This window comes from Schistocerca gregaria, chromosome 1, assembly GCF_023897955.1.
Source record: "Schistocerca gregaria isolate iqSchGreg1 chromosome 1, iqSchGreg1.2, whole genome shotgun sequence".
Lineage (NCBI taxonomy): Eukaryota > Metazoa > Arthropoda > Insecta > Orthoptera > Acrididae > Schistocerca > Schistocerca gregaria.
The window spans coordinates 12,486,594-12,509,429 of NC_064920.1; the positions used below are offsets into that span (position 1 = coordinate 12,486,594).

Genomic DNA, 22,836 nt, shown 5'->3' on the forward strand with positions numbered 1-22,836 from the left:
AGCTTTAAGATAATTTTCAGATAAACTGCCGGTAACATGGATCCAAAAATGAATGATATCGTTACCCTTGTCTTTGATACAACTGGAACATTGTAATAGTACTACAGCAATTTACGCAGAGTTCAGTGACGTGCTTTGAACTGCGGAACAGATTAATATTTGGTGGTTGCAGTATATCAGGTATTTCCTGAAGAAAGAACACTGCACATTACGCGTACGTACGCTTGCCTCTGTGGATTTCAATTTGGCGCCGAAGCCGCTAGGAGCGCTAGTGCGCATGCGGAATCACGTGACTAGCTTTGTGCAGCTGTTTGTTCGCTTTGGCTTCGCTGCAGTCGTTGGATTCCCTTTGTCTGGAGGGACGCAGTGCTTGGGGAGGTTGCGTGTTGCTATGAGTGTTGTGATGGTGCATTACTGACAAGTGTGTGATGGGTAGAAAGTTCTCAAAAACTATAACTTTTGCGACGTTACCCATATTAATGTGTGTATTTTTCGTTCTGGAAAGTGCTAACAACACGAGAGAAGATTCGCATGAATGAAGGACTCAGACATGAAAGCAAGGGCAAGACTTCGACGAATACCGTGTTAAAATTAATAGAGTAGTGAGTAGCAATATTTTGTCACGTATTGGTGAAATTAATGTTCGTGGATTAACGACAGATGGAGTGAAGTGATATATATGTAAATGAATTGAAAAAGTAAGACAGGAAAAGGAATGAGACAACGTGCAAAGAGGCTGCTGCAACACATGTTTCGTGCCGTTTACGTGGAATCGTACGTCTTTGTACTCAAGGAGTCGACGTTGAGGACTCAGCGTATTATTCAGATGTGGCTGTGATATTGAAAATCTTTTCTCTCTTTCTCCGCCAGTTGACAACACCAAGAACAGAAAAATTCGTTCAAGAATTTAATTCTGGAGTTATTCGAGCGATTAAAGGATTTCATCGACGTACGAAGACAACCGACAAAAGACCATTCTCGGGACGGATATTTCTGACCCGTGTTCGATAGCAACTTCATGGCTGTAGTTGGTCCTAGCAGACACTCCAGAGTGTCCATGTCCGTGTCGATGCCGCTCATGCCTGGCGGGGGAGGAGGGGGAGGACACCAACAAGCCATATTAGCAGCTGCCCAGCCTTATTACCACCCACAACATTCTCACCAAACTCCAGCAACGCCTGCACATTCTCACACACAGGATGTGCAACCGGATAGACCAATCGGTTATGGAGCTTTCGGAGTCGTTTGGTAAGTTTATTATACATACTGAGATTATTGACAATTGCTGCGATCAATTTGATTGCTTTCTCTTAAGACACTTAATTATTCATGAGGAATCCATCCCGATAAATATCTTTGGTGTAGTTGTTAAAGAAAAGGCTGCAAAAACGGGTTGTGAGATGATCCAAAACATGACATTATTTGCATATGGCCTCAAAATTTTGATATTTGTGATACGTTGTCTCTTCGCCAAAACCAATTTGCAGAATTTGTTTTTGCTTTTAATATTGATAGTAAACATGTCGCCCAGTTCCTGTATTGTTTAGATTAAAAACAAGACGTTGAAACTGCTTGAATTAAGTTATTCCTTGAAAACAGAAATTTTAATTTTGTGCGTAGAGCTTTGCTTCTAATTGAAATGTAGATGTTATTTGTTAAGTTCGCTTTCTGTTTTTATCATTTACCACAATTAAGTATAATATTCTAATTATGAATCATCGTGGCTCTGCGACAGTTTGCAAAATTGCAAATAACAAAGAGTTGGGCGTTGAAGATATGCTATATACATTTCTTTTGTCTAGTTTGTAATTTCCTTCAGTAACGGAATTCTCTATAGTGAAATCAGATTATTCGCTTACAATATGTATAAAAACTGAACAAGACTTCAATGACTCGTTAAGAAAGAAAGCCTTACCTTTGAATGTCGTGCTGATTGTGGAAGCAGCAGTTAGGATACTATTACTCCCAACAGAATTATCACTACTCTAAACTTAACTACGATAGGTTTTTTTTTTTTTTTTATGAAAGTGCCTTCGTTGACGTATTTGGTTGGATCTCATGAATGAGGTGCTTACGTTACTACATTATGATCGATATGTTTTACGACGCCAGTTTTGTTACTAACAAACATGTGCCAATCGCTCGGCATCATTCTTGTCGGATAGAGAATTACACCTTGAGGAGAGACTGGTTTGGTTTTTACTTTGAGTGTGAGGTGGTTCAATTTGGGTGAACCATAATCAGTGCGTTGTTGGTAATTACTGAGATCTACTTTCGTTTGTTTACTTGGGCCTGTCATGGGTGGCAAAGGTTGACTGTTTCCAGTTCGTCAGTAGAAGTTGGCTACGAAACTGATAATAGAATGTTGCGTATTTGTGTTCAGATATCGTAGTTAACTCGAGCGTTTGCAGTTGTGTTTCTGGTCATTCTACTTCTGTGTAAGTCATCATTCTTTGATGTTTATTAGGTGCTCATCGTATGTGTTAGCAATGCGGCGACTTGTCATGCTGCAGACTGAACACCCTTCTTATTTTCTTTTAGTGGCAGTTTTTCGCAACAGCTATATAATTGTATCGGTTAAAACGCTTTTTATGTGCTTTATACAATTCACATATAACTTTTCATGTAAAATGAAAGTGCGTTAATAATTGGGTATGCCTCAGTGATGACTGAAGTCCTTGTAAGAGATTGAGAGTTGTACTTTTTCCATTGTTTTTCGTGATTTTAGCATGTTTAAATCGGAAGTTGTGTGTTGTGGTTGGTACTACAGGTTCATGTACTTGTCGCTGTTGTTGCCATCTCATGTTTGTTTCATTTGTTTCGTTAAGGGTGCCACTGTTCTCAAATTTATGTTCACTTTTCCGGCTCCACGTGTGCGTGGTTTATTATTATTATTTAAGAAGACGGATGGGATTTGTGAGACTGTCGCGAATTTTATACTGGTGAGCTGTTTGACAAGTTCACTTGAACATTTCAGAGTTATTTCTGGTTTTCTTGTAAAATTAGCATGTGGATTTTATTATTTGTTCCAGTCATTTGAATGCCATTTTTACTGTTGGTCTGAGATTCATAGCTTTTGAATGCCCTACAAATGTCAATTCGTTCATTCCATATTTCCAAGCTGTGATACATTGGCTGTAGTTAAACTTAACTTTACTGCTGCTTTGCCCCATGTACACACTACTACATCTATTGCATTGTTACAGACATGTTCCTTGTTTCTGGTAGATGCCTTTCTTGTTGTTATTAGTAGGCTATGTATTTCTGCACAGTACTACCTGTGTGAAAGCCATGTTTTCTTGTCTTTTGAAAGTGTCTGTTTTCTTTTATGCACGAGTTTGTTTCTGTATGTCATAGTGTACCACTGCAAGTCTTCCTTTTTGTTAGGTGTGTATTGTGCTGTTCTTTCATTGTGTTAGCTTGTATGTGTTGTTATTTGTAAATGAATGTGTTGTGCCATTAGTTCTAGTAAATTGAGTATTTCAGTCATGTGTTTATTTGGAAGTTGGCCGTTGGAAATCCCCAAAAAAGAGTGGTCATCATCTTACCAGTAGGCAAAATTGTCCTTCGTCTTCTTCAGTCTACTTTTACCAGCCTTTCCTCGTTCCTTTGACTGTCATTTTGACTCCGGTGTGTAATGATGGATCCAGGTTTCACCAGCAGTCACTAGTTGCACAAAGAGTTGTGCGGATATGATTAATCATTGCCAGGCATTGAGTTGAAATGTTGTGCGAATGCACATTTCGCCGACTGGGAGCAATCGTGGCACCCACCTCGCACACAGCTGTATGCAGGGTATTATGGACTTGGTCAGTTGAGATGCCTACAGTGCCAGCAATCTCACTATCGTGCATTTTCGTATAGTGGATTTCGTCAGTGTTTTCCTTTGTGGTCATGTCAGTTCGACGGCTAGAGCACACATCAGTGGTTATCCAGCCATGTTCACTAAGCCAAAAGTAAATGTTATTCAATGATGGTGCAGACTCTGAGTGACCTTCATTCAATTCCGTTTTGATTTGTAAAGCAATCGAGTAAATCACGTGTAAATGTTTAGTTACACACACAATTTGGTTTTCTACATTTTCAACACTTACCAGTTCAGATGGTTCTCAACAGTGAACTATATGCTGTACATGGTTGAAATTCTTTATATGATGCCACAGCAAAAATGTTCCATTCTCTCATGGAAATTAACTGGATGTATTTCTATGTAGAATGCCAAGAGGGTCGCTGTATCTGGAATTTTTATATCTTCTATGAGTATTATTAACTGTGTGGTTTCCTTTATAGTTCTGTCATATTCTGCTTTATAGTTTTTCAAACAGTGATTTTAAAATGGGTTTTGTAAAAGTTTGTTAGTGGGACGTTACGAGAAGTTTACAATGGTAACTGTTCTCCAGTGTGATTTAGTGGCCTTATTGTGGGGTCTGATTCTGATTTGTTAATATTTTGTGAAATGATTTGTGTTTTGTCAATGTGTTCATAAAGCTACTGTAATTCCTTTGCCTGCTTTTGACTATGTTCAAGTTTAGTTTCTCCTGCTGAGTTGTGTTGTTATGGTCTTCGATCCAGAGACTGGTTTGATGCAGCTCTCCATGCTATCCCATCCTGTGCATGCTTCTTTACCTCCGAGTAACTACTGCGACCTACATACCTCTGAATCTGTTTAGTATATTCACCTTTTGTTCTCCCTCTATGATTTGTACCTGCCACGAGTCTCTCGAATACTAAATTAGTCATCCGTTCGTGTCTCAGAATGTGTAATACCAATCGATCTCTTCTTTTAGTCAGGTTGTACTACAAATTCCTCTTCTCCACAATGCTATTCAGTACCTCCTCATTAGTCATGTGATCCCCCATCTATTCTTTACCATTCTTCTGTAGCACCACATTTCGAAAGCTTCTATTCTCCTGTTTAAACTATTTATCATCCATGTTTTGCTTAAATTCATGGGTACACTCCATACAAATACTTTCAGAAAAGACTTCCTGACACTTCAATCTACACATGATATTAACAAATTTCTCTTCTTCAGAAACACTTTCCTTGCCATAGCCAGTCTACATTTTATATTCTCACCACTTCAACAGCCGCCAGCCGTGGTGGCCGAGCGGTTCTAGGCGCATCAGTCCAGAACCACACAACTGCTACAGTCGCAGGTTTGAATCCTGCCTCAGGCATGGGTGTGTGACATTCTTAGAGTAGTTTGGTTTAAGTAATTCTAAGTTCTAGGGGACTGATGACCTCAGATGTTAAGTCCCATAGTGCTCAATGCCATTTGAACAATTTTTAATTCATCAATCTCAGTTATTTTGCTCCCCAAAAAGCAAAACTCGTCTACTTTAAGTCTCCCATTTCCTAATCTAACACCTTCAGCGTCATCTGATTTATTTCGAATACGTCCCATTATCTTCGTTTTACTTTTTGTTGATGTTCTTCTTCTTATATCCTCCTTTCAAGACAAATGTCGATTCTGTGCAACTGCTCTTCCAGGTGCTTTGCTGTCTGTGACAGAATTACAATGTCATCGGCGAACCTCAAAGTTTTTATTTCTCCTCCATGTATTTTAATCCCTACTCTTAATTTTTCTTTTGTTTCCCTTACTGCTTGCTCAATATACAAATTGAATAACATCGGGGATAGGCTACAACCCTTTCTCACTCCCTTCCCAATTGCTGCTTCCCTTTCATACCCCTTGACTCTTATAACTGCCACCTGGTTCCTGTACAAATTGTAAATAGCCTTTCACTCTCTGTATTTTACCCCTGCCACTTTCAGAATTTGAAAGAGAGTATTCCAGTCAACATTGTCAAAAGCTTTCTCCAAGTCTACAAAAGCTAGAAATGTAAGTTTGCATTTCCTTAACCTATATTCTAAGATATGTCGTAAAGTCAGTATTGCGTCACCTGTTTCAACATTTCTACAGAACCCAAACTGATCTTCCCTGAGGTCGGCTTCTACCTGTTTTTCCATTCGTCTGTAAAGAATTAGTGTTCGTATTTTGCAGCCCTGACTTATTAAACTGCTGGTTCGGTAATTTTTACACTTGTCAACACCTACTTTCTGTGGCATTGGAATAATTATATTCTTCTTGAAGTCTGAGGGTATGTCGCCTCTCTCATACATCTTGCTCAGCAGATGGTAGACTTTCGTCAGAGCTGGCTCCCCCCAGGCTGTCAGTAGTTCTAATAGAATGTCGTCTACTCCCAGGACCTTTTCTCGACTTAGGAGATATGATACTGTGTGAATAATTTGGCACAGCACTGAAAGGCATATTTCATCTTCATCTACATCCTCTTCCATTTCCATAATTTTGCCCTCAAATGTATCACCCTTGTATAGCCTATACTCCTTTCTGCTTTCCCTTCTAGCTTATGACTGGTTTTCCATCTGAGCTCTTGATATTCATACAGGAGGTTCTCTTTTCTCCAAAGGTCTCTAACATACCTGTAGGCAGTGTCTATCTTACCCCTAGTGATATATGTCTCTCCATCCTTATATTCGTCCTTGCTTAGCAATTTGCACTTCCAGTTGATCTCATTTTTGAGACATTTGTATTCCTTTTTGTCTGCGTCATTTACTACATTTTTATATTTTCTCCTTTCATCAATTAAATTCAGTATCACGTCTGTTACCTAAGGATTCTACTAGCTCTTGTCATTTTACCTGCTTGATCCTCTGCTGCTTTCACTATTCCAAATCTCTCAAAGTTACCCATTCTTTTTCCACTGTATTTCTTTTCTCCATTCTTGTCTGTCGTTCCCTAATGTTCTTTCTGAAACACTCTAAAACCTCTTGTTCATTCAGTTTATCCAGGTCCCATCTCCTTAAATTCCTACCTGTTTGCAGTTTCTTCAGTTTTAATCTACAATTCACCAATAAATTGTGGTCAGTCCACATCTGCCCCTGGAAATGTCTTACAATTTAAAACCTGTATTGTTTAAAACAGAAAAGTGATATTTTCAACCTGACCATCTCTGATTTCCTTCAAATTTGCTGCATCCGATGATACAGATAAAGAGATGGACAGTTACAAATTTGGAGAGTATATGACAATTACGAAGTAAGTGACATGTCTGCATAGTTTGGAAATTGTGTGAAATTTGTATTTTTTTTGTCTCAACATCAATAACTATACTTCTGGTTCTAATCTAGATACAGCAGTGAAACTTACATAATTGAAAAGCAAATGAGTAGAGCTCTACATTCATATGCAACATGACGGTTTTGCAAGATTTTTCATATTCAAAGTCATTGATCCGAAACTTTGATCTTGAATACCACAAAACGTCTCACCTTCAGTTTCTTTTAAAACCAATGTATTGTATTTTTCCATTATGCTACTATAAAGATGATAAATATCAAGATGGTACACCGAGGGCACCGTGCCCAAAAATTTGTCAAAAGTGCAAGAGGTAGCACATAATATGAAACATATGTTATTAAAAAATACTGTTCATAAGTGATGTGCAAAAATATTGTTTATATGATTATGTTGGTATTGTGGTCCACTTACAGCATAGCTTCAATTAAAAGGCTGTAAAATGGGGTTACATATTGTTTCAACTATCTCCAATTTGTTAGTGTTCAGTAGATCTTGTGCAGAGAGAGACTGTCCTTCCGGCAGGTGTCACTGGACCCAGTCTTTTAAGGACGTCATAGTCAGCTACGGCAGGAATAAGAAGTGATGGAGATGGTTCAAAATGGGTGTGAGAAATCCTGTACTTCATTTGTTTCTTCATTATTTTGTAAGTTTTGTGCAATTCCTCATTGTCATACGTACAGGCAATAAATATATTTACTTCTATTAACAGCGTTTCTACCAGATAGCAATCACCGACTCCTCTTTGCTCACGAAAGCAGCAGAATATGTCTTTGTTTTTGGTATACTTTTGTTAATAGGTATTGCACAATGAGTACTATGGATACCTGCCATTGTATTTGCATTATTGAAATTTTCTTGAGCTCGGCAGTCTCTTAATCATGATGGGAAACCGACTTACAATTGAAAACATGTGAAGGATGACTTTTTTTTCCTTCACTTCAACAACTGTTGTCAAAATATTGTTTTCATGAAGTTACTTAGGCTGGCAAGTGTGGATAATCTCTTTACAGCCTCTGCAAAAATTTTAGAAAATAATCCATTCAAAATCTTGCTTATAGGACAGAATCATGAAATTCTTTTTTAATTGGGCAGCAAATCCACCTGAATAGTAGTAATAAGAGCTTTGGAATTGGAAAGCAAGTATTAATGTAAACTGTGTTGAGAAAGAGCTGAAATCATTAAAATTGATCAAAGCTCCTGACCCCGATGGAATACTTGTCAGATTCAGATTCTATCCTGAATTGGTGGCCGAGTTAGCCCCTCTTCTAACTATAATCTCTTGTAGAGCCCTTAACAAAGAACTGCACCCATTTCTTGGAGATATGCACAGGTCACACCTGTCTACAAGAAGGGCAGTGGATGACATCAATTTGTAATAGAAGCTTCGAACATACTCCAAGCTCAAACATAATGAAGTATTTCAAACAGAATGACTTCCTCCATGCCAACCAGCATTGATAATGTAAAACCCAACTTGCTCTTTTCCCACTTGACATACTGAAAGCTTTGGATCAAGGCTTGATTTCTGAAAAGCATATGATGCAGTACCACACCTATGCTTATTGTCAAAAGTATGATCTCATGGGATATCAAGTGATATTTGTGTATGGATTGGGGGGCCTTTTGGTGGAGAGGACGTGGCATGTTATCTTGGATGGAGTGTCACTGCCAGTGTGGAAGTAACTTTGAGGGTGCCCCAGGGAAGAGTATTGGGGCCCTTGGTGTTAAAGTTGTATGTTCATGATCTTGCAGGCAATATTAATAATAATATCAGTTTTTTTGCAGATAATGCAGTAATGTGTAATGAATTACAATATGAAAGAAGTTGCATAAATATTCAGTGAGATCTTGATAAGATTTTAACATGGTGTGGATATTGGCAACATGCTCTAAATGTTCAGAAATGTAAAATTGTGCAGTTTACAGAAAAAAAAACTTAATTATCCTGTGACAGTAATATCAGTGACTCTGTGTGAGAATATACCATCTCGTACAAATACCCGGGTGTAACACTTTGCAGAGAGATGAAATGGAATGATCACATAGGCCCAGTTGTGGGTAAAGCAGGTGGTAGACTTCCATTTATTGGTAGAATGCTGGGGAAGTACAGTCAGTCTACAAAGAAGATTACTTACAAATCACTCGTGCCAAACATTCTAGTGTATTGCTCAAATTTGTGGGATCCATATCAGATACGGACGGCTAAGAGAGGATATTGGAAGTACACAGAGAAGGGCAGCACGAATGGCCACAGGTTTTTTTTACCCATGGAAGAGTGTCACAGTTATACTGAAGGAACTGGACTGGAAGACTCCTGAAGGTAAATGTAAACTATTCTGAGAAAGTCTATTAATAGAGTTTCAAGAACTGGCTTTAAATGGGGTCGTGAGGATAAGGTTAGAATAATTACTGCACCCACAGAGTCATTCAAATAATCGTTCTTCCACGCTGCGTATGTGAATAGAACAATAAGAAACTGTAACAGCTGGCACACTGGAATGTACCGTCAACTGTCCGTGTCACTTTGGTTTTCAGAGTGTAGATGTAGAAAGTGACATTTTAAGAATTTGACGAAATTGTGCTGGGAAGAACATACACACACTGTATCGTGCTGAAAGCAGGTATTTTCATGTACAACACATGGTGCATTTCATTAGTATGTGTGTGTCTGTAGTAAGCTACGGATGGTGAATTGTAACCTGTGAATTATTCCAGTGAAATCTCTAATTCATTCTGAATGGTGAAGGAGTAATGTTCTTCAAAATCAGAAACAAGATGTTCATTTACTTTGAGTCCTTCTTTGGTGATTTTTAAGGTCTGTGATTCTTGAAGGGTGATAAACTAGTGTGGCAGGAGCTGTTGTAAACTTGACACAAAATCGTCCGCCAGTTGCCCCCCCCCCCCCCCCTCTATTCTTCTTCTTCATAGTGTGTAGAACTATCTTGCATGTAGTTAAAAATGACTTGTATGTAATTTCATTGGTGCAGTTCGTAGCAATCAGTTAAGGCAGATAGTCAGTCTGCCTCGTCAATGGACCTAAGAATTATACTGAAGTGCAGATTGCATGTATCAAATGCTGCACAGTGTGTTACAGTGGTAACGTGTGTTCTTTACACTTCATTAGTTCTTCCAGTTTGCACCCTTCAACCGTTAACTTAAAACTGTGGTTTGAGATTCACGAACAACACGGGTCACACTGGCATAGGCAAAACACTGTGCATTGGCCACATCACACACACTTTTGAGAGTCCTCTATTTACATCTGGTTGTGTGTCTTTGGTATATGCATTGTACGATTGTGCAGCCGTAGCTGCTTCTGCTTATGTATTGCAATTCCTTTTTCTTTCAGAGAAACACAGTCGTCGCTGCCTGGCATCACACGGCTCTCGTAGTTTTGTCACATATATTTTGTATTGTGAAACTTATCTTTCAGCTGGGTTAAGATTTATTTTTCCATTTATGCTACTTAAGTTGCTCCGACACTGAGGCAGCCTTTTTCAATATATGCTTTGGGTAATATCCCTCATACTGTAGCCTCATTTTCCTTCACGGGAGATTAACGTGAAGTCTGAAGGCTAGTATTTAAACAATCCAATATCAGGTCTCATGCTGTTCGATCTTCACGTATCGTCATCTCTAAGAGTACCTTAGTGCAGCTGAAGCAACACCTGCAGGGGTTAATAGGTTTTGTGATATTTGCTTTCTACATTTGCTGCAAATTTTCCCACCTAGCAATACATGAGGACACTTGTTTACCTTCCACGTCCTGAACATTCCTCAAATTCTTCTGTACTCACATGTGACCTCCTCCTTACAGTGGAACACAACAGCACAATTTTGATTTTAAATATCTCTCTCTCTCTCTCTCTCTCTCTCTCTCCCCTTTTTTCCCAAAAAGAAAAACACAGTTTACAGATGTGAGTTACAAATTACTACCGATCACCTGTTACACATTACAATAATAGAAATTCTTCTACAGATTTGAAGGAGTTGTCATGGAAAAACTTTCTCAGTTTGTTATCAAATTTTACTTTGCTGATAATCATCTTGTGTTGCATTTCTTTTTGTTGTGTCCATACTTGCTTCAAAAATAGGCGAGGAATTCCGCCTTATGCAAGACATCTTTTTTTCTGTTTTGTTTCAACCGGACATGTTTCAGCACTTTTTGTACTATCTTCAGTGGGTTATTTTTTATTTTATAACTTAAATGATGTTATTGGACATTTATTTTGGTAGCTATTCTGCTACACAATCTACATCTTCTGACAGTTTTGATATTATGGTGCTTTCTAATATGTTGTTGGTGAAGTGAATGGGATGATTTTGTAACACATCCACAACAACATGTAATGGCGGCAAAACTTCTGCCTACGTTTTGAAAAATTGGAGAAGGTGCAGTGTCAAGCGACCGTAGGTCACAAAATCGGCCTATTCACTTCGCCAGCAACATATGAGAAAGCACCACAATAATAAAATGGTGAGAAGTTGTAGAGTGTGTAGCAGAATAGTCACAAAATAAATGTCCAGCAGCATCATGTTAGTTAGAAAATAAAAAGTAACCCACTGAAGATAGCACAAAAAGTGCTGAAGCATGCCTGGGTGAAACAAAACAGAAAAAAAGGTGTCTTGCTTAAGGCAGAATTCCTCATCCTATCTTTATTTTCCTGTTTGTCAGACATTTTATCTCACTGGGTAAATAATCAAAAATTATTGCAACATTCTGCCTAACTTTTTGTGCTAGAGACATCCTTAGTGTGGAGTAATGAATGTCATTTTTTACTTCTGTGTTGTAATTTTGTACCTCATCATTCCTCTATAACTGTAGTGGATTATTTACAACAAACTTCATGGGGGAATAAATTTACTGTGAAGCAGTAGCCGGAATGCCCAACTCCTTAAACAGGTGTCAACAAAACATTATTCTCGCAGCACATTTTTGCACAATGGAAACTTTCTTGAAAATGAGTTACTGCAGAATGTTATTTTTATATGGCATTATTAAAGGAAGATATGTCAACTCATTGACTTGTCTCTTCTTGAGATTTTCAATAATTCTAAATACAAATGTAGCTGAACTAAGTCGTTTTAGGAGCTCCAGAATGTGTTTTCTCCAATTCAAATTCTCATCTGTATGGACCCAGAGAATTTTGAAGTTTCCACTCTATTTACTCTTTCCTCATCATATGTGCCACTTATCACTGGTGTAGTACCTCTAGATGTGCCGAACTGAATGTCGTGTCATTTAAAATTTGAGGATGACCATTCCCAAAAAATCAGTTGGTCGTACTTTTAAGAACTATATCATTTCTTTTGTATGTATGTGATCTGTGTGTATGTGTGTGATCTGCAAAAAGAACTAATTCTGAAACTATCTGGCAGATTAAAACTGTGTGCTGGACCAAGATTCGAACTCGGGACCTTTGCCTTTCGCGGGCAAGTCCTCTACCATCTGAGCTACCCAAGCACGACTCGTGCCCCGTCCTCATAGCTTTACTTCTGCCAGAACCTCGTCTCCTACCTTCCAAACTTCACGGGTGCTCTCCTGCGAACTTTGCAGAACTAGCACTCCTGGAAGAATGGATATTGCAGAGCACTTCCAGGAGTGCTAGTTCTGAAACATTCCCAGGAGAGCCTCTGTAATGTTTGGAAGGTAGGAGACGAGGTTCTGGCAGAAGTAAAGCTATGAGGACGGGGCACGAGTCGTGCTTGGGTAGCTCAGATGGTAAAGCACTTGCCTGCGAAAGGCAAAGGTCCTGAGTTAGAGTCTAAGTGCGGCACACAGTTTTAATATGCCAGGAAGTTAAGTATCAGCGCACACTACTCCGCTGCAGAGTGAAGATCTCATTCTAGAACTAATTGTATTTGTTGTATACTATATGGAAGATGGTTTACGTATATGAGGAACAGTAGTGCACCTAAGATTGAACCATAGGGGAGCCCCATACTTGATTTCTCCCCAGTCAGTATTATGACTCTAGAATACATTGCTTGAATTTCAAAGTACAACTTTCTGCAGTCTTTTGTATGACATCCATTGGTCGGCTATAAAATCAATCCCGTAAAATGTTAATTTATCAAGGAGAATACTGTGATTACCACAGTCAAATGCCTTAGGGAGGTCGCAAAAAACACCAACCGGTGCTAATTTATTATTTAATGCTTGTTTGAGAAGCAGAGACATCTAACACGCTGCGTCACGAGGCCATATAACAAGAAAAATTTAAGTGTACCAGCCATGTCGTCTTCCGTAGCAGCAACCATCGAACGACTAATGAATTTCGTCAGAAGATCCATACCCAGTACCAAAGGAAAAACCAAAAAAATAACTTTCAAACGATTAACAGCACTATTAACAAAAAATTTCAAAACCGAAAGCAAATCAGCAGCCAGTAACTTCAGTCCGTTTAAAATTGCTTGATAATTGACGTCTGTCACTAGGCTCTGCAATGTCGTCACATCGATAACCGCTGTTAAAGGCGACGGACCACAAGTGCTTTCAGCTGTTCATGTAACTAGGAGCTGCTCCCATCATGTATGCTCTGTCCACGGCTGATTTTAGCTGACTCAGTTGCGGCAGACAATGCGTTTTGTAGCCCTGAATACACTCCTGTACTAACCTAACGACCTCTTGATGTGCAATGTATCCGAGAAAGCGGCAGAACTATTAATGACGCTCGCCTTGCTCACGGCGATCGAAGCTAACCTGTACGAGTAAAGTCGAGGCAGAAAACATTCCAGTTTTAACGCGAAAATCGAACTGTTAACATCTCGCTTTTGCAACAAGAACTGATGCGGTACCGAGGGCTGAGCAGCCCTGGTTGGAACTCTTTTACAGTTCATAGGCGACACAGGCAGATTCCAAACGTTAAAAGAATGATAGGAACAAAAATAAGAGCAAATAAAAAAAGTCAGTGTGATGAAAATTGTGCGACAAATGATTAAATATAAAAAAATACATTGAAACCAGTTAATTGGAGATATTAGTAATGAGACTTTTTGACAAAGATTGAAAAGCAAAATATAGAACCACTTGCACTGATCATGTGTTCCCTTCAAAAGTTCGGTTTCACGCCATGTCGTACGAAGTTTACCTATTGTAAGCAGATCTCTGTGATGGTGATAATTGAATATGTGATGCCAAAAGGCGTTTGTCCGAAATAATCCAATAGTCTGTCATTTCGTTCCCATCGTTTGGTGCGTTTTGTTTTGGGTGTGTTTATCGTGTGTGGTGAAATACGAAGTTAAAGGGGCCGGACCCCGGATTCGATATCCAAACACAGCACGAAAGAAAGCCAGACAGGGAACTGGAAAGTGAACTGACCTTTTGTTCTAGGTGGCAGTTTAGTTTCGGGCGCGACGCTGAGCCTCCAGACTGGAGACCTCCAAAACGTGAAGTGCCAGCTATCAAGTAATTTTAATCAGACTACAGCCACATTAAATTAACTCACTGACAGGGCAACAAAAACAAACTCCCAAAACACCGATAACACACAGGAATAAGTCGAATGCTGCACTGACATCATTCACAAACGTCGGAGACACACAAACTTCCCATACTAGAGTGCGCCACCGGCCGCAGTGGTCTCGCGGTTCTAGGTGCGCAGTCCGGAACCGTGCGACTGCTACGGTCGCAGGTTCGAAACCTGCCTCGGGCATGGATGTGTGTGATGTCCTTAGGTTAGTTAGGTTTAACTAGTTCTAAGTTCTAGGGGACTAATGACCACAGCAGTTGAGTCCCATAGTGCTCAGAGCCATTTGAACCATTTTGAACTAGAGTGCGCCACTCGTTGCTCCAACACGCCCGCCTGTGTCACACAACACAGTAATGTCACGAGTCAGAGTCGTCGGCTGATGTTACAGATTCCGATTGAGCTAATTATTGTACAGGGAGCCGAATGTACGTGCAGTAAGAATACTAGAATAATGTAGGCTGCAGTACTTATTTGGAGATAAAAGGTTCGCACAGGAGAGACCAACATGAATGGCTGCAGTAAACCGTTTGAAGTCGTGCATTTTAGAACGCACGATGACTGGGCTTTTTGCTTCTTGCTTTGTTCTCTCGTCACCCCATTGTCCATGTCGCAGTTTTCTTCTTCTGTCTTCTCGCAGTAGAAAAGCTTGCAATTGTAATATAGCATTTGTGTGCAGTCCTCAACTACTTTTGTACTCACATTGTACGTACGTACCTCATTTTCTAATAGCTCCCATTTTTCGGTGTTTAGTTGTGTGCTTGAGATTTATCGCTGTGGTTTAAAATTTGTGTGTGTGTGTGTGTGTGTGTGCGTGTGGATTCGTTGTTTGTTTTGTGTGCCCGTATATGTTTGTTGTATTCGACGCATTACTCTTCTATTTCCCTCCTGGCAGTGTTTGTGTAGCTCTCGACCTTGTGATGCAGATAAGAAAAAGTGTTATTGGCAAATTTTAGATTTGTTTTTACGTTGCTCATCAAGTGAAGGGGTTCGGTATTGGACTACCACTTCCTGTGCTGTACGAACTGCTTTTTGACCACTGGTTTAGATGTTTCTGTTCCTTACATCGATGTAGTTACGTACGAGATCATCAGATTGACAAATATTGTCAGACAGTTTAACAGACGTTAACACTTAGTCGTTGGAGGCCAGCGGGAAATGTCCGAAGTGGTGTTTTAACAGGCATAGAATAACTCTACACTATTTTAATAGCAGCCTGGTTGAAAAAATACAAATGACAAAATGTAGAGAAAATATCTTCGCATTTTCAAGTGAGGAGCTACGTAATTAAAAGGAAGCTACTGATTTTGGTGTGATAGTGCCGAATTATGTCTGAGTCTTGGCTACAAAACAATAGAAATTGTTTGGCCAAGGCACTATCCCCCGTCCTCCCACCTCCCCCCTCCAGCACAGACACAATCCACTAAAATTTCCGACCCGTCGTTGACCAGATTCGTGCTCTGTGTTTTGCTGCACTGTGCCACGACCGACCGAGCGTCCCACCTTCGTATTTTCACGCGCCGCTTTACTTTAGTGGCGCGATTACAGGGAATATGTTACTTTTTGTTTTTATTTAATCGAATTGTTATGTTTTTCAGAAACTGCATCACGTCCTAAACTTTTCACGCTAATTAAGGTCGTGTACATCGAGTTTTTTCCGAATGTACTTCGAACCAAAAAGCGATTCTGGTAGCTTGAGTTCAAAATTTTTATTAATCGTGACTTTTGCGACTCTGCGGAGATATTTCCATACCAGTTGTGAACCCCTGACAAATATTACTTTATACCTAACCGAGAAGTGAAGTACCTATTTCTAAAAAAATGGCTTTAAAAATTTTACTTCCATACCACTTTCAGTAGGGGTCGAATTTCCAGAAACACTCAAACACGCATGTTTTCGTTTCTAACCGAGAAGACAAAAACACTTGTCATAGACGTAGCCTTTAAAAGTTCTTTAGTAGTTCTTTATTAATTATTTATTTTTGGAAAATTTTCACCCGCTATTTTACCTCTTTAGTGACTGAGTTTCCAAACTCTGTTTGTGTGACTGATATGGGCAAGATGAGTTTCGTGTGTGTTTAGGCCACATTAAGCTTACCACAAAAAATTTATATCCTTTTCGAGTGAATTATATTTGGCAAGGAGGGCACCTACAATATGTACCTTTTAACATATTACATTTTTTAAATCACATTTTGGATATTTTTATTTTCCCTCAGAAATATGTTTTGATTCCTGGAGTGTGTTCTCTAAATGGATGTTACTGGGTTGTAAAAATTTCACTGGACTGGGTGGAATAGTTCCAAAGTTACTAAGACCTGGAGTTGGGTCTGAAGATAGATTGCTGATGCGAGTTGCAATTTCCAGGTCACGCCACCTTCTTTCACAAGTCATAATTGTGGAACTAATTGACAGGAGAACATAAAATTTTGTACATGAGTATTCCACACTTGGTAGCATTGGTGTGCTAAATTTCAGCCAAATCTGAAACTATCAGCTGGAACATAACATTTTCTCAAATTGTTTGAATTGACATGTGATGACACAATTACGAGAACAGCTCTAATATTGTGTAAGTATAAATTGCTGTGGTTTAAGTGAAAGAATGTTTGTAACCAGAATTAAAATCAAACTACTAGTCTTGTTAGGTAGGCGAATAATCAAAATACAACTATTATGACTATTATATACTGTTTTATGAATGTTCAGAGTTCTTCTGTAAACTTTGTACTTAAACTTTTATTTGTTGTTGTTGTGGTCTTCAGTCATGAGACTGGTTTGAAGCAGCTCTCCAGGCTACTCTATTCTGTGCAAACTTCATCATCTCCCAGTGTCTACTTTAAGTGTTTCATTTCCTAATCTAATTCCCACAGCATCACCCAATTTGATTAGACTACATCCCATTATCTTCGTTTTACTTTTGTTGATGTTCTTCTTACATCCTCCTTTCAAGACAAATGTCCAGTCTGTGCAACTGCTCTTCCAGGTCTTTTGCTGTCTGTGACAGAATTACAATTTAATCGGCGAACCTCAAAGTTTTTATTTCTTCTCCATGCATTTCGATCCCTACTCCGAATTTTTCTTTTGTTTCCCTTACTGCTTGCTCAATATACAAATTGAATAACATCGGGGATAGGCTACAACCCTGCCTCACTCCCTTCCCAATTGCTGCTTCCCTTTCATGTCCCTCGACTCATAACTGCCATCTGGTTTCTGTACAAATTGTAAATAGCCTTTGCTCCCTGCATTTTACGCCTGCTACCTTCAGAATTTGAAAGAGTATTCCAATCAACATCGTCAAAAGCTTTCTCTCAGTCTACAAATGCTAAAAACGTAGGTTTGCCTCTCCTTAGTCTATCTTCAAAGATAAGTCATAGTCAGTATTGCCTCATATGTTCCAATATTTCTACAGAATCCAAACTGATCTTCCCCCACGGTTGCCTTATAGTATTTTGCAGCTGTGACTTATTAAACTGATAGTGCAGTAATTTTCACATCTGTCAACACCTGCTTTCTTTGGGATTGGAATTATTATATTCTTCTTGAAGCCAGAGGGTGTTTCGACTGTCTCATCATCTTGCTCACCAGAGGGCAGAGTTTTGTCAGGACTGGATCTCTGAAGGCTATCAGTTGTTCTAATGGAATGTTGTGTACTGCTGGGGCCTTGTTTCGACTCAGGTCTTTCAGTGCATTATCAAACTCCTCACGAAATATCATATCTCCCATTTCATCTTTATCTACATCCTCTTCCATTTCCATATTATTGTCCTCAAGTACAACGCCCTTGTATAGACCCTCTATATACTCCTTCCACTATTCTGCTTTCCCTTCTTTGCTTAGATCTGGGTTTCCATCTGAGCTCTTGATATTCATACAAAGGTCTCCATAATTTTCCTGTAGGCAGTATCTGTCTTACCCCTAGTGATATATGCCTCTACATCCTTACATTTGTCCTCTAGCCATCCCTGTTTAGCAATTTTGCACTTCCTGTGGATCTCATTTTTGAGATGTTTCTTTACTTTTTGCCTGTTTCATTTGCTGCACTTTTATATCTTCTCCTTTCATCAATTAAATTCAGTATCTCTTCAGTTACTTGAGGATTTCCACTAGCCCTCGTCTTTTTACCTACTTTATCCTCTGCTGCCTTCACTACTTTATCCCTCAAAGCTACCCATTCTCCTTCTACTGTATTTCTTTCCCCCATTCCTGTCAATTGCTCCCTTATGCTCTCCCTGAAACTCTGTACAACCTCTGGTTCTTTTAGTTTATCCAGGTCCCATCTCCTCAAATTTCCACCTTTTTGCAGTTTCTTCAGTTTTAATCTACAGTCCATAACTAATAGATTGTGGTCAGAGTCCACATCTGCTCCTGGAAATGTCTTAAAATTTAAAACCTGGTTCCTAAATCTCTGTCTTACCATTATATAATCTATCTGAAACCTGTCATTACCTCCAGGCTTCTCCCATGTATACAGCCTTCTTTCATTATTCTTGAACCAAGTGTTAGCTATAATTAAGTTACTTGTGTCACTTGTGTTAACGTGCCACAGCAATGCCTCTGTGACGTGCGTGGCGTCGTCGCTGGCGGCGCAGTGTACCTGTCTATCGCAGTTTGAAAGCAATTTATATTGACCTTGCTGGTCAATTTAATAAACAACAGTTGATTGGAGGTCCAAATGTTTTTAGTGGACTGCATCTGAACTTTACCTGCTCTACCAGGCAGCTTCCTCTTTCATTTCTTACCCCCAATCCATATTCACCTATTACGTTTCCTTCTCTCCCATTTCCTACTACCAGTCGCCCATGACTAATAAATTTTCCTCTCCCTTCACTATCTGAATAATTTCCTTTATCTCATCATACATTTCATCAATATCTGCGTCATCGGCAGAGCTAGTTGACATACAAACTTGTACTACTTTAGTAGACGTGGGCTTCGTGGCTATCTTGGCCACAATAATGCGTTCACTATGCTGTTTGTAGTAGCTTACCCGCATTCTTATTTTTCTATTCGTTATTAAACCTACTCCTGCATCACCCCTATTTGATTTTGTATTTATAACACTGTATTCACCTGACCAAAAGTCTTGTTCCTCCTGCCACCGAACTTCACTAATTCCCACTATATCTAACTTTAACCTATCCATTTCCCTTTTTAAATTTTCTAACCAACCTGCCCGATTAAGGGATCTGACATTCCACGCTCCGATCCGTAGAACGCCTGTTTTCTTTCTCGTAGTAACGACGTCCTCTTCAGTAGTCCCCGCCCGGAGATCCGAATGGGGGACTATTTTATCTCTGGGGTATTTTACACAAGAGGACGCCATCATCATTTAACCATACAGTAAAGCTGCATGCCCTTGGGAAAAATTACGGCTGCAGTTTCCCCTTGTTTCAGCCGTTCGCAGTACCAACACAGCAAGGCCGTTTTGGTTAGTGTAACAAGGCCAGATCAGTTAATCATCGAGACTGCACGTTTGTGTGGCCCTGCGTTGTGGTTGTACCTACGGTTCGGCTATCTGTATCGCTTTGGCACGCAAGTCTCCCCACCAACGGCATGGTCCATGGGTCATCCGGGGGGGGGGGGGGATTTTTATTTAATAAGTTAATTTTGTAAGCAATCCATTTCGTACGGTGGAAGGATAGCTTTTTTTTTTTTTACTTTTCTTTATTTGCAGCCAGATACCAGTGCGTGAGTGGAGCAGTTAACGACCATTGGCGCTTTTTCTATTATCGCTCACGAAGTTTAGTCCGCGTGTCCTGTGTATTCTTCACTTGAATTCAATTTGCAGACCTTGTTTAATTAATGAGTACTAACGGATTATTAAATCCGTTTTATGTATCGTGTTCTCAGCGGTTTGCGTGGACTGCTATTACAGACTTCTTGGGTGAATATCGTAACGTGTTTATTCGTTCCTTGGGTATAGTCTGAAGCGTCACTATTTTGAGTGTATTAGGGTTGCATGAATATTTGGCTTTATTACATATCGTTGATGCTACATAAAATGCAATGGAGTGGAAAAAATAATGAAAAAAATTGTTTGTTGCAAATGAACTGAAGTCTCCTCGCATACATTAGGCATCCAAAGGAATTCGTACCAGAAACTAGAATCAAGATAAAGTCACAGCAGTGTGCATATTGTCGTACATTGGTGTCATCTCCAAAAATATTGCAAATGTACACTGAAGAGACAAAGAAACTGGTACATCTGCCTAATATCGTGTAGGGCCCCCCGCGAGAACGCACGAGTGCCGCAAACGACGTGGCCTGGACTCAACTAATGTCTGAAGTAGTGCTGGAAGGAACTGACACCACGAATCCTGGAGGGATGTCCATCAATCCGTACGAGTACGAGGGGGTGGAAATCTCTTCGGAGCAGCTCGTTGCAAGGCATCACAGATATGCTCAGTAATGTTCATGTCTGGGAAGTTTATTGGTCAGCAGAACTGTTTAAACTCGTGTTTGGGATTCTGCGTTGCCCTGCTATAATTGCCCAAGTTCGTCGGAATGCACAATGGACTTAAATGGTTGCACGTGATCAGACAGGATGCTTACCGTACGTGTCAATTGTCAGAGTCGTATCTAGACGTATCAAGAGTCTCCGCCTGTTTGAACGGTCCCCTGCTGACATGCGGGGTCCATAGATTCATGAGGTTGTCTCCATACCTATACACGTCCATCCGCTCGATACAATTTGAAACGTGACTCGTCCGACGAGGGAACATGTTTCCAGTCAACAGTCCAATGTCGGTGTTGACGGGCCCGAGCGAGGCGTAAAGCTTCCTGTAATGGAGTCACCAAGGGTACACGAGTGGGCCTTCGGCTCCGAAAGCCCATATCGATGATGTTTCGTTGAATACTTCGCACGCTGAAACTTGTTGATGGCCCAGCATTGAAATCGACAATTTGCGGAAGGGTTACACTTCTGTCACTTCGAACGATTCTCTGCAGTCGTCGTTGGTCCCGTTGTTGCATGATCTTTTTTGAGCGGCAACGATGGTGGAGATTTGATGTTTTCTGGAATCCGGATATTGACGGTAAACTCGTCAAATGATTGCACGGGAAAATCCCCATTTCATCTTGATAATATGCCATTGCAGCGGCAGTCATCGATCTAACAACTGCGTCAGACAATTGCCTTCCCGCGCGGGCTAGCCGTGCAGTTGCAGCGCCTTGCCACGGTTTGCGCGGCACCCTCCGTCGGATGTTAGTCCTTCCCCAGTCATGGGTGTGTGTGTTGCCCTTAACGTAAATTAGTTTAGGTTAGATTAGCTAGTTTGTAAGCCTAGGGACTGATGACCTCTGCAGTTTGGGTTGTTCGGACGGCTCGTAATTTCAGAACCAGTTGTTGTCTTATACAGTGTAGGCGATGCCGACCGCTGCGCCGTTTTCTGCGTGTGTAGGTATCTCTGTATTTGAATATGCATGCGTATACTACTTTCTTTGGGCTTCGGTGTATGTAGGGGATGTAAAAGAAGCTTTATCTTCTGCAATGATACTGCGCAGAAGTAGGTTATAATGGGTCGTTCGGATGGCTCGTAACTTCGGAACCAGACTTAAGCAGCAGATAAATACGTCCTGAGAGAAGTAACATGGTCAAAAACATCATGATCGATTTAGTAAACACAGTGTTAATACGTTTCATTGACAAGCTTCAAAAGCGCACGGGTCCGTAGTAGCTAGGTAATTGGCTCAAACTCGCAATAATATGCGTGCATTATAAAACGATTTGAAAATTACATGAATTATTACATGGTTTATGTAAGAACAACATAAATATGTAAAATCTAGATTGATAATACCAGTACCTTAATTAGCTATATAATGTGAGTAATGATCGGTATTTAACTGTCAGTAATGCATCTTTAAAGTTTAGAGGTCTTCCTATTTCTACTAACACGCGACTGATTTTGTTGTATACTGTAGCGAAAGCGTGTGCGTGAAAAATATATGCGGTTTGCAGTTTACAGGAAGCCCTTTCACGTAACTTTATCACGGTGTACAATATTTCCAGTAAGCCAACTAGTCCATAAGATGCGGGGAAACCTGCACCACACACGCGCCATACAATGGGTTACGCAGCATGTTATGTAGATAAAGACATACACAATAACATTTTTAGTGGAAAGCGCTGCATCTGTCTGAAATGCAAGCTTTGATGACTCGTATCCGCCTCGTGGAACAATGCAAGCTACCGAAACCTGTCCAGTATGTTCATGAAAAGTGTAAATGTCAGAGATAATTGAAAAGCTGGCCCACGT

The 22,836-nt window shown here is 40.0% G+C and overlaps 1 protein-coding gene across 2 annotated transcripts in view; it reads left to right on the forward strand.

Annotated features, from left to right (window-relative positions):
* The first annotated feature begins 322 nt into the window (after positions 1 to 322).
* The window catches only part of LOC126326117 (serine/threonine-protein kinase NLK), a 384,109-nt gene continuing 361,595 nt past the window's right edge, over positions 323 to 22,836 (forward strand). Inside the window, exon 1 of one of the 2 annotated variants that reach the window (XM_049995567.1) lies at positions 323 to 1,248. In XM_049995567.1, coding sequence (XP_049851524.1) covers positions 1,019 to 1,248 — 230 coding nt within the window. In that variant the 5' untranslated portion in view covers positions 323 to 1,018. The remainder of the gene's footprint in view (positions 1,249 to 22,836) is intronic. The other variant, XR_007560592.1, reaches the window with a different exon arrangement.